The sequence below is a fragment of the Oncorhynchus gorbuscha genome, linkage group LG17 (genome assembly GCF_021184085.1).
Source record: "Oncorhynchus gorbuscha isolate QuinsamMale2020 ecotype Even-year linkage group LG17, OgorEven_v1.0, whole genome shotgun sequence".
NCBI classification, from domain to species: domain Eukaryota; kingdom Metazoa; phylum Chordata; class Actinopteri; order Salmoniformes; family Salmonidae; genus Oncorhynchus; species Oncorhynchus gorbuscha.
Genome location: NC_060189.1, coordinates 7,827,004 through 7,840,025, shown reverse-complemented (window position 1 = coordinate 7,840,025; position 13,022 = coordinate 7,827,004). Strand labels below are relative to the sequence as shown.

At 44.3% G+C, this 13,022-nt stretch overlaps 1 protein-coding gene across 6 annotated transcripts in view; it reads right to left on the bottom strand.

Moving 5' to 3' along the window:
* The window catches only part of LOC124002169 (echinoderm microtubule-associated protein-like 1), a 103,172-nt gene that overhangs the window by 76,808 nt on the left and 13,342 nt on the right, over nt 1-13,022 (bottom strand). For 2 of the 6 annotated variants that reach the window (XM_046309497.1, XM_046309498.1), the window contains exon 1: nt 3,117-3,711. The exons of 1 other annotated variant lie outside the window; for it this stretch is intronic. In XM_046309497.1, the coding sequence (XP_046165453.1) occupies nt 3,117-3,183 (67 nt within the window). In that variant the 5' untranslated portion in view covers nt 3,184-3,711. Of the gene's footprint in view, nt 1-3,116; nt 3,712-13,022 lie in introns of those variants that run through there. 3 more of the 6 variants (XM_046309501.1, XM_046309502.1, XM_046309499.1) reach the window with 2 other exon arrangements.

Here is a 13,022-nt window from a genome sequence, read left to right as displayed (position 1 = left end):
ACGGAGGCATCCCATGCATCCCATAGTGACGGAGGTTGCATCCCATAGTGACGGAGGTGCATCCCATAGTGATGGAGGTGCATCCCATAGTGATGGAGGTGCATCCCACAGGGACGGAGGTGCATTCAATAGTGACAGAGGTGCATCCCATAGTGACGGAGGTGCATCCCATAGTGATGGAGATCCCATAGTGATGGAGGTGCATCCCACAGGGACGGAGGTGCATTCAATAGTGACAGAGGTGCATCCCATAGTGACGGAGGTGCATCCCATAGTGATGGAGATGCACTGCTTTCGTCATTTTGAAAATGACTAGATCAAATCCTTATTCAAAAGACAAAAATGTGACTAAGACTTAATATTTTTGACAAAACTACTAAGAATACACTAAATTTAATAAAGAGCTCCAAAATTACCACTGCTAGATAGCGTACATTGTTTTATAAAAGCAGATGATTCATACATCACATGCCGATCAGACGGTTGCCATTACATAGGTAGTATCATTTCTGAACTGGCAACAATGAGGGCAGCTACAGCCACTCAGCAGCAACACAAGTCTACAGCTTCAGACAAGACACTCCACAGACCTCGGGAGCAGAGCAGTTTATGGCTTCGTATTGTACAACAGAAGCGACATCGCAGAACATTAGCCGTGAACCCATCTCCGAAGAGGAGCAAAATAAGGGAGGTTAAATTAGAACATCCTGATGGTGCCTTAACAGCCCAAACAGGTTTCTTCAACCTGACCTGCCCTCCACCTTCTGTCTGTCTGTCTGTCTGTTTTTGTTGGTTTGTTGCTAACCCTAATCCCGTTGCATGTGCTTGCATTAAAGGCTTTACATAAACCAAAAGGGGGGAGGGAACTGTGCCGCTCTGTTGGTGTGCCAAGTACCGATCTCTTGGCGACATTGGTGACGCTGTGGGTAGTGCCAGCACTGCAGGCCCTAGAGGAGAGGGGATGTAGGGCAGTGACAAGGATGTCTGGTGAAATCTGAAGGAACGTCCATCTTGTTGCCAGGGAAAGACAGCGAATTCTCTGGATTTACCAGTTCGTTTTCTATTGGCTGATCATTCATAACAACACTAAGTGAATACGACCAGCTCATCCACTGTCAGTATTAAGTCAGACACCAAGGGATAGTAACAGCAACAACAACAACAAAACATCTTTAATCCATCTTGAGGTGTGGAGGATACATTTGATTTGATTTGATACATTCAATACCGTAGATCGTCTTCTAGGAATACAGTTCCCTGATAATTGGACTACTGCACTACTAATGGGGCTAATTTCCCTTAGCAGCCCATCTCCTCAGGACAAAAGTGTGCTTTTGTAGTTTGCCGAGTCGCTGACCCAGTCCCCCTGCCATTATTCTGGTTGGCTGATCACTAACACACAAAGCGTTCAAGAACAAAATGACATCACTTTTACAGGCAGTTCCACAGCTGGCCAGCGCACCATTAGGTGATCTCAGAGCCTCCACACTACACACTTACCCAATGAGTGTGTAGTTGGAACAATGAGGCCCTCTCGCCTGATATGAACCAAGCCCCCCAGTCAGTATGACAGTCTCAGTGAGAGAACATTGGAAAATCCCTGGCAACAGATTCACAACAGCTTGGCATGTTTCGTCTTCTGGCTTGTAAGAGGGAACAGGACTTTCTGAAGTAATTACCAACTGCGTGAGGCAGTGTTTTGAAGCGCTCGCAAGCTTTTCACTTACACAGCAGTGTCATGGCCCACTACAAAATGAGAAAATGACAACCACGTCAGACTAGGGTGTGGTTCTGTGCCAATTGGGAGACTTGAGAACATTCAAAACCCAGAGACTTTAGTCAATATCTTTTTGTGTTTGACAGGTGGTTTTGGTGGTTTTGAATGTTGACTCTTGTATTTATTTGACCCAATACTTCTGTATGTGTGTGAATTATTAAACATCCATTTAGTGACAGCAAGTAATCAGTATGTCACATTGTAGTAACTTTTCTTCTTTCAGTCAGATTACAGGATCATTATTAACCGTGTAAAAGGTCAACGTCATCTTCGGAGGAGGAAGCTTTACTTCTGTTGATCCAGCTTGACACCTGTTTTTCAGGTTACCCAGCATGCCTGAGTTACTCTTTGGCATTATCAAGTCCCGCACACCACACAGCACACTATCAGGAGCATTTCCCAACAATGGTAATTCAGTTCTATAACGTCAACCTTCTATAACTCATTAACCAACCACATCCTTAGATGAGGTTTGAGTATTCTGATTATTTTGCTCCAGGCTTCAGATCTAGGATCAGTTTCCCTATCCATATCCTGACCTTAGCCATTAGTGGGCGAAATGCAACATTAAAACAAGAACAGCGTCTAGAGGCAATATACTCCCTTTGGCTCAGCAGGGCTTTAAGTAAGTATGTCAGACAGTGTCTCCTGTATCTGGGCAGACGTCAGGCTGTGTTGATAAGAGAGATTGATTGGTTGTGACAAAGTGATGTGTCATGCACCTTCACACACACACTACTAATAACCTGCAACCCCAATTCCACTTCCTGTCTCCAGCCATCCTCACACTTGAACTGTCCAGCATACGAGCTGATGACAATCAGCACATCACAATGCTTTATAAGAACACAAGAGCCACAGACCAAACTGAAATGGAAACCAGCGGTGTAACATCAGACATCTTATCCTTTTCCTCATCCATATGTTTAGCTTTTTTTCCCTGCCGGTTGACATTTTTGCAGAGGGTGTTGACAATCCTTCGACCCAGATTCTTGGCAGAAACATTTCCTCAGACGGTTTTGAATTATATATATATTTTTTTTTACGGCTCTGCATGGTTAAACTCTAAATTGTAATATTGTTCCAAGCTATGTCTGAATTTGGTCTATGTTATAGCCTACAATCCCATCTATGTCTTCTACACAAGACATCTTCTTCTCAGCACCAAGGATAAACATTCACTTTCATCAAAGCCTTAAGTCAAGTTTGAGCTCTATTAATAGCCTCATGGCTGCAATAACAGCCCTGCCGGCAGGGACTACCTCTTCGGTGTAGCAGTAGTGACATCTCATGTCTAAGCACACAGACAGATTGTTGAACAGAAGGAGGTTAGTTTTACCGTTACAGAACTGCAGCAGCGAAGAGGTGTCATAGAGGCTGCTGTAGCTGGAGAACCCGTCCTCCATTCTGGACTTCCACCGTGCTCCTCCACTCCCTCCTCTCTTGTTCCCTCTCTCTCCTCCCGCTGAGTTCACCTTACTTTCGGTTGCTTTCTACCACCGAGGCTCTTCCTCTATTCAACATCCAGTTTTCCCGGGTCAGGCTACCCGTGTCAGTTAACATGGCAGCCCATTCACTATGATTATGTCACGTGAACTCAGACCCTCCTTTTCTTTGAATGGTCCTGAGGACAAACTCCAAAAGATTAGAGGGTGAACGTCCGGGAGAAGTTCAAAACACAGGTTCTTGCTCCTCTTCTCCTCTCTCCTCTCTCCTCTCTCCAGTTGCAGCTGTGTGGCGTTAAACCGTGTGCTGATCTCAACAAGAAAAACAGATTTGAGAGGCTTGAGCTGTAAGTGGAGCTCTGGCAGCAGAGACTGTGTGTGTGTGTGTGTGTGTGTGTGTGTGTGTGTGTGTGTGTGTGTGTGTGTGTGTGTGTGTGTGTGTGTGTGTGTGTGTGTGTGTGTGTGTGTGTGTGTGTGTGTGTGTGTGTGTGTGTGTGTGTGTGTGTGTGTGTGTGTGTGTGTGTGTGTGTGTGTGTGTGTGAGAGAGAAACTGTGTGTGTGTGTACGAGAGAGAGAAACTGTGTGTGTGTGTACGAGAGAGAGAGAGAGAGAGAGTTTGTGCGTGTGAGTGTTTGGATAATGCCTTGGACAGAGTTCCCCGGCCCGGCCTTTCACTGACTGTGGACGAGTGAGAGCAGAGGGGGTTGGGCCTCTTTCAAAGCACAGATCCTCCCTCTTGCCTAAAGAGGACACAGAGAGTGAGCGAGAGAGAGTGAGCGAGAGAGAGTGAGCGAGAGAGAGTGAGCGAGAGAGAGTGAGCGAGAGAGAGTGAGCGAGAGAAAGCAGAGAGAAAGGAGAGAGAAAGGAGAGAGAAAGGAGAGAGAGAGAGAGAAAGGAGAGAGAGAAAGGAGAGAGAGAGAGAGAAAGGAGAGAGAGAGAGACAGCCTATGATCACCAGAAAGGAAGGGCATAAAGGGAAACAAGGAAGAAGCTAGGTTGCAGCTAGTAGAAGGAAATGAGATGTAGTAAGTAAGAAGCTGTGTTGTTTTTCAGCTCTTCTAGCCTGCTGTTAGAAACCTTCCTGTCAGAATAATAATCCAAAAAGAGCCAATGATACGAGAGGAACTGAATGGAAATGAATAAATATAGAGTAAAGAGTAAAAATATAGAGTTTCTCAGGTTTCAAAGAGAGGTGTCCAAGAGAAGAGAGGAATCCAAGAGAAGAGAGGAATCCAAGAGAAGAGAGGAATCCAAGAGAAGAGAGGAATCCAAGAGAAGAGAGGGATCCAAGAGAAGAGAGGGATCCAAGAGAAGAGAGGGATCCAAGAGTAGAGAGGGATCCAAGAGTAGAGAGGGATCCAAGAGTAGAGAGGGATCGAACAGAAGAGAGGGATCCAAGAGAAGAGAGGAATCCAAGAGCAGAGAGGGATCCAAGAGAAGAGAGGGATCCAAGAGAAGAGAGGAATCCAAGAGAAGAGAGGGATCCAAGAGAAGAGAGGGATCCAAGAGAAGAGAGGGATCCAAGAGAAGAGAGGGATCCAAGAGAAGAGAGGAATCCAAGAGAAGAGAGGGATCCAAGAGAAGAGAGGGATCCAAGAGAAGAGAGGAATCCAAGAAGAGAAGAGAAGAGAGGATCCAAGAGATGAGAGGGATCCAAGAGAAGAGAGGATCCAAGAGAAGAGAGGAATCCAAGAGAAGAGATCCAAGAGAAGAGAGGGATCCAAGAGAAGAGAGGGATCCAAGAGAAGAGAGGGATCCAAGAGATGAGAGGGATCCAAGAGAAGAGAGAAGAATCCAAGAGAAGAATCCAAGAGAAGAGAGGGATCCAAGAGAAGAGAGGGATCCAAGAGAAGAGAGGAATCCAAGAGAAGAGAGGAATCCAAGAGAGGGATCCAAGAGATGAGAGGGATCCAAGAGAAGAGAGGAATCCAAGAGAAGAGAGGGATCCAAGAGAAGAGAGGGATCCAAGAGAAGAATCAAAGAGAAGAGAGGGATCCAAGAGATGCGAAGAGTAGAATCCAAGAGAAGAGAGGGATCCAAGAGAAGAGAGGGATCCAAGAGAAGAGAGGAATCCAAGAGAAGAGAGGGATCCAAGAGAAGAGAGGAATCCAAGAGAAGAGAGGGATCCAAGAGAAGAGAGGGATCCAAGAGAAGAGAGGGATCCAAGAGAAGAGAGGGATCCAAGAGAAGAATCCAAGAGAAGAGAGGGATCCAAGAGAAGAAGAGGGATCCAAGAGAAGAGAGGGATCCAAGAGAAGAGAGGATCCAAGAGAAGAGAGGGATCCAAGAGAAGAGAGGGATCCAAGAGAAGAGAGGGATCCAAGAGAAGAGAGGGATCCAAGAGAAGAATCCAAGAGAAGAGAGGGATCCAAGAGAAGAGAGGGATCCAAGAGAAGAGAGGGATCCAAGAGAAGAGAGGGATCCAAGAGAAGAGAGGGATCCAAGAGAAGAATCCAAGAGAAGAGAGGAATCCAAGAGAAGAATCCAAGAGAAGAGAGGGATCCAAGAGAAGAGAGGGATCCAAGAGAAGAGAGGGATCCAAGAGAAGAGAGGGATCCAAGAGAAGAGAGGGATCCAAGAGAAGAGAGGGATCCAAGAGAAGAGAGGGATCCAAGAGAAGAGAGGGATCCAAGAGAAGAGAGGGATCCAAGAGAAGAATCCAAGAGAAGAATCCAAGAGAAGAGAGGGATCCAAGAGAAGAGAGGGATCCAAGAGAAGAGAGTGATCCAAGAGAAGAGAGGGATCCAAGAGAAGAGAGGGATCCAAGAGAAGAGAGGGATCCAAGAGAAGAGAGGTGTCCAAGAGACGAGAGGGATCCAAGAGTAGAGAGGGATCCAAGAGAAGAGAGGGATCCAAGAGAAGAGAGGAATCCAAGAGAAGAGAGGGATCCAAGAGAAGAGAGGAATCCAAGAGAGGGATCCAAGAGATGAGAAGAATCCAAGAGAAGAGGGGAATCCAAGAGAAGAGAGGGATCCAAGAGAAGAGAGGGATCCAAGAGAAGAGAGGAATCCAAGAGAGGGATCCAAGAGAAGAGAAGAATCCAAGAGAAGAGGGGAATCCAAGAGAGGGATCCAAGAGAAGAGGGGAATCCAAGAGAAGAGAGGGATCCAAGAGAAGAGAGGGATCCAAGAGAAGAGAGGGATCCAAGAGAAGAGAGGAATCCAAGAGAGGGATCCAAGAGGAGAGAAGAATCCAAGAGAAGAGGGGAATCCAAGAGAGGGATCCAAGAGAAGAGGGGAATCCAAGAGAAGAGAGGGATCCAAGAGAGGGATCCAAGAGATGAGAGGAATCCAAGAGAAGAGAGGAATCCAAGAGAAGAGAGGGATCCAAGAGACGAGAGGGATCCAAGAGAAGAGAGGATCCAAGAGAAGAGAGGGATCCAAGAGAAGAGAGGGATCCGTCTATTCAGGAGAAAAATAACAGAAACAGATGGAATTGTAACACAGAGAAGAGATGGAGATTCGCTAGCAAAGAATAGAGACTTCTATTGTAGAAGAGTGTCCCGGTCTACCGGTCAAAGTTCAACGGGTAGATAGAAATAGATGACAAGCGGAACAAGGAATCACAGCCGGTCTATTTGTGACATTCCTATCTGCAACATTCCACAATATTTGGCTCTGAAGGCAGACTGGGTCAGAGAGGGATTTGGATCACAAAGTCACAAAACAATGTGAAGTCACATCTTCCCACTCCCTTTTCCCAAATAGCTAAACAAGAAGCTGGTTGAATACAATCAGCATTGTTATTATCAGCCTTCTCTGTCTTTTAAAAGCAGACAGTGTAATCATCAAAGAAGATGTAGAGGTGGAGAGAAGGAAGCGAGGGAGGGAGGGATGGAGGGATGGAGGGAGGGAGGGAGGGAGGGATGGAGGGATGGAGGGAGGGAGGGATGGAGGGAGGGAGGGAGGGAGGGAGGAAGCGAGGGAGGGAGGAAGCGAGGGAGGGAGGGAGGGAGGAAGGGAGGGAGGGGGAGGGAGGGAGGGAGGGAGGGGGAGGGAGGGAGGGAGGGAGGGTGGAAAGTGCCTCTACATTTTGACTGGGGATTTTCTGCAGCCGTCAAAGAAGAGATAGGGGAGGATGAGAAGGAGGGAAAAGGAGGGAGGGAAGGAGGAGAGAGAGGAGAGGGAGGGAAAAATACTGTCTCTACATTTTAACCTGGGGCTCCTGACTGCAGCCGTCACGGGGGAAAACCTCTTTCAATTATTCATGCACCTGGCATGGGATGGAAAGAAAAATATATACATAAAGAGGACTGTGACCTATATTTACTTCTCAAACACTCCTCGCACTGTTTTGACTCATGATAGGAAACAGGGCCAAAAACATGGATGCAAGAAGAGACAGATTTCAGATCTGTTTCAACCTGGACTGCTTTGTCTCGGAGCACGTTAGCGATTTGTTAGGGGGTTTTCTACTGACCCAAGAACAGACCGGGGCAAGGTATCTCTGGTGGATACTGGTGGTGGAGCATTCTCTTCTATTTCCCCTCAAGGGATTGCACTGTGCACTCTGTTCTGTTCCACCTAGCTAGTCTACTACACAACAGGATGAAGCCCTTCTTAAGAATTCTATTTTCTGGCAACCTACAGGAGCGAACAAGGCTCTCCCCTGTGTAGTGTTTGTATATCAACGATGTTGAAGACACTACTGGATCTGTTTGTATCACTCGATGTTTTTCCTTCTGCATCACAATGTGAATGATGGGGGATACCCTTTTGAAAGACGTTTATCGGTCTGTTCAAGTTCATATTGATCTGTTTCTCTCCTGGCATAGTGGTATGTCATACAAATTTACACACACACACAACAACGAATACGAATGTAGACATATGCCTATGTATAAAACAAAGTGGTATGTATTTCCTTTAGATGTCCTTAACTGAAAATCACAATATTGTCTGAGGAAAGCCTTACTGTGGCTAAATTAGAATCCAGTCAGATTAAAGTGTATATTCTATTGTAGCTCCCCAAGTCTTTATGAGGGCAGTTCTAGATTAGGGAAGGAGAGGGTGATGTAATACAATGGTTGGGTGAGGGGAAGTGAGGCAGGGTTATCCCGCGGGTGGCACCTGGAGGAGGGATCTACTCCCCTTCACCCCGTCCCCCTCACCCCATCCCCACCGCCCCATCCGCCACCCTGTCCCCTCATCCTGCCCCCCCGCCCTGTCCCCCCACCCCAACCCCTCACCCACCCTGCCCACCCCCACAGCTTTGGAGCAGTATTAGACAGGGCCTGCCAGTCTGCCAGTCTGCCAGTGGGCCAGGATTAAAGCCACAATCAAAGGTAGATGGCTGTCCGAGAGGATTAATCCCTTTCTCTATGATGTACCTACCATCTGCCTGGAGGCTGATGATCCCAATGTGTTTTTACTAGAGTGCGTCCCAAAACTAAGTCCCCCTAGCCTTAGTCAAACATTGGAGTCAACCTCAATTTGTCCCGTTTGGAGAGGTCTGAGGGCACCCAATATGCTCTAAATGGATCGCAGCCAAAACGTCTGTCTTTGTGTAAAGGTTTTTCACCAAGTGTTCCGGTGTTACTGGGGTGTGTCACACAAATTGCCTAATAGTCAATTATTTGGCCAACCCTAGCCTAGGGACGAGGCTAAGTCAACCCCAATGTGTCTGTCTGTTGGAGATCTGAGGACACAAATTAATACAGGAACCAAAATGGTTTTAGTCTGTCTGATGGGCTGAGAGAGAGCCAGAGTAATGAGGGTCAAGGTTCATGAAGGGGTAATCAGCGGTCTGGGCAGCACACTGTCAGAGCCTCAGACTGAAGCTCTATTCCATCTTACACTGGCTCATCTGGCTGTGAGAGCCGGATAGTGTGAACAGAATAAGGCTGGTGACAGCAGGTCATCACCTCCTTTCCTACTAATGTTCCCATCTGTGGAAGGGAGAGTGGAAATAGCAGTGGAGTGAGTGAGTGAGTGAGTGAGTGAGTGAGTGAGTGAGTGAGTGAGTGAGTGAGTGAGTGAGTGAGTGTGTGTGTGTGTGTGTGTGTGTGTGTGTGTGTGTGTGTGTGTGTGTGTGTGTGTGTGTGTGTGTGTGTGTGTGTGTGTGTGTGTGTGTGTGTGTGTGTGTGTGTGTGTGTGTGTGTGTGTGTGTAAGTGTGTGTGTGTGTGTAAGTGTGTGTGTGTGTGTGTTCCTCCTGTGTTCAGACCTCTACTAAATGCAGTCTCTTTCTGAAATGACAACCTGAGCCTGCCTGACTCTCACCACCACTGGCTCTTAGCTAACGTCGTCACAGGAAAGCCCTGTTTGCAGTATGTCTCACCAAGCAACAGAAACTGTCCATACAAAACAAATCAGCACTCATAGAATATTTTTTGTGCGGAATATCATCAGGAAAAATATCTTGACCTATAAATCCAGAAGATACACTATGTGGTGGACTGTTCATGTTAATCAGTAGTACAGTCACTCATGTGTTGGGTTCATCCATCCACAAATCAATATTTCAGTTGTAAAAAAAATATGTCCTTATAAAAATGTCCTTATTCCTTCCTCAATATAATAGGATAGGTGTGGAACTGTCACACAACATAACCAGCCAGTATCATAACCTGACCAGCCAGTATCATAATATAACCAGCCAGTATCATAACATAACCAGCCAGTATCATAACCAGATCCGGGCAGTATCATAACATAACCAGCCAGTATCATAACATAACCAGCCAGTATCATAACATGACCAGCCAGTATCATAATATAACCAGCCAGTATCATAACATAACCAGACAGTATCATAACATAACCATTCAGTATCATAACATGACCAGCCAGTATCATAACATGACCAGCCAGTATCATAATATAACCAGCCAGTATCATAATATAACCAGACAGTATCATAACATAACCAGCCAGTATCATAACATAACCAGCCAGTATCATAACATGACCAGCCAGTATCATAATATAACCTGCCAGTATCATAATATAACCAGACAGTATCATAACATAACCAGCCAGTATCATAACCAGCCAGTATCACAACCTGACCAGACAATATCATAACATAACCAGCCAGTATCATAACATAACCAGCCAGTATCATAATATAATCAGCCAGTATCATAACATGACCAGACAGTATCATAACATAACCATTCAGTATCATAACATGACCAGCCAGTATCATAACATAACCAGCCAGTATCAGAATATAACCAGCCAGTATCATAATATAAACAGCCAGTTTCATATTATAAACAGTCAGTATCATAACATGACCAGCCAGTATCATAACCAGCCAGTATCATAACATAACCAGCCAGTATCATAACATGACCAGCCAGTATCATAACATAACCAGCCAGTATCAGAATATAACCAGCCAGTATCATAATATAAACAGCCAGTTTCATATTATAAACAGTCAGTATCATAACATGACCAGCCAGTATCATAACCAGCCAGTATCATAACATAACCAGCCAGTATCATAACATGACCAGCCAGTATCATAACATAACCAGCCAGTATCAGAATATAACCAGCCAGTATCATAATATAAACAGCCAGTTTCATATTATAAACAGTCAGTATCATAACATGACCAGCCAGTATCATAACCAGCCAGTATCATAACATGACCAGCCAGTATCATAATATAACAAGCCAGTATCATAATATAAACAGCCAGTTTCATAATATGAACAGCCAGTATCATAACATGACCAGCCAGTATCATAACCAGCCAGTATCATAATATAACCAGCCAGTATCATAATATAAACAGCCAGTATCATAACATAACCAGCCAGTATCATAATATAACCAGCCAGTATCATAACCAGCCAGTATCATATCCAGCTAGTATCATAATATAACCAGCCAGTATCGTAACATAACCAGCCAGTATCATAACATGACCAGCCAGTATCATAACATAACCAGCCAGTATCATAACCAGACAGTATCATAACATAACCAGCCAGTATCATAATATAACCAGCCAGTATCATAATATAACCAGACAGTATCATAACATAACCAGCCAGTATCATAATATAACCAGCCAGTATCATAATATAACCAGCCAGTATCATAATATAACCAGCCAGTATCATAACATGACCAGCCAGTATCATAATATAACCAGCCAGTATCATAACATAACCAGCCAGTATCATAACCAGCCAGTATCATAACATAACCAGCCAGTATCATAACCAGACAGTATCATAATATAACCAGACAGTATCATAACCAGCCAGTATCATAACATAACCAGACAGTATCATAACATAACCAGACAGTATCATAATATAAACAGCCAGTTTCATAATATAAACAGCCAGTATCATAATATAACCAGACAGTATCACAACCAGCCAGTATCATAATATAAACAGCCAGTATCATAACCAGACAGTATCATAATATAACCAGACAGTATCATAATATAAACAGCCAGTTTCATAATATAACCAGACAGTATCACAATCAGACAGTATCATAATATAACCAGACAGTATCACAACCAGACAGTATCATAATATAACCAGACAGTATCATAATATAAACAGCCAGTTTCATAATATAAACAGCCAGTATCATAATATAACCAGACAGTATCACAACCAGCCAGTATCATAATATAAACAGCCAGTATCATAACATAACCAGCCAGTATCATAACATAACCAGCCAGTATCATAACATGACCAGCCAGTATCATAACATAACCAGACAGTATCATAATATAACCAGCCAGTATCATAACATAACCAGCCAGTATCATAACATGACCAGCCAGTATCATAACATAACCAGCCAGTATCATAACATAACCAGCCAGTATCATAACATGACCAGCCAGTATCATAACATAACCAGCCAGTATCATAATATAACCAGCCAGTATCATAACATAACCAGCCAGTATCATAACATGACCAGCCAGTATCGTAACATAACCAGCCAGTATCATAACCAGCCAGTATCATAACCAGCCAGTATCATAACCAGCCAGTATCATAACCAGCCAGTATCATAATATAACCAGCCAGTATCATAACATGACCAGCCAGTATCATAACATAACCATTCAGTATCATAATATATACAGCCAGTATCATAATATAACCAGCCAGTATCATAACATAACCAGACAGTATCACAACCAGACAGTATCATAATATAACCAGACAGTATCATAATATAACCAGCCAGTATCATAACATAACCAGCCAGTATCATAACATAACCAGACAGTATCACAACCAGACAGTATCATAATATAACCAGACAGTATCATAATATATACAGCCAGTATCATAATATAACCAGCCAGTATCATAACATGACCAGCCAGTATCATAACATAACCATTCAGTATCATAATATATACAGCCAGTATCATAATATAACCAGCCAGTATCATAACATAACCAGACAGTATCACAACCAGACAGTATCATAATATAACCAGACAGTATCATAATATAACCAGCCAGTATCATAACAAAACCAGACAGTATCACAACCAGACAGTATCATAATATAACCAGACAGTATCATAATATGACCAGCCAATACCACAGTACACCAAAGTGCCTCATTTTTAGCCAGCAGCAGACCACCCTGCATCCCACTGCTGGTTGCCTCTGAATCTAAGCAGGGTTGGTCCTGGTCGGTTCCTGGATGAGGGCCAGTAGGAGGCACTCTTTCCTCTGGTCTAAAAGCAAATATCCCAATGCCCCAGGGCAGTGATTTGGGACATTGTAGGGTGCCGTCTTACGGGTGTCCTGCCTCTCTGTGGTCACTAAAGATCCCATGGCACTTATTAT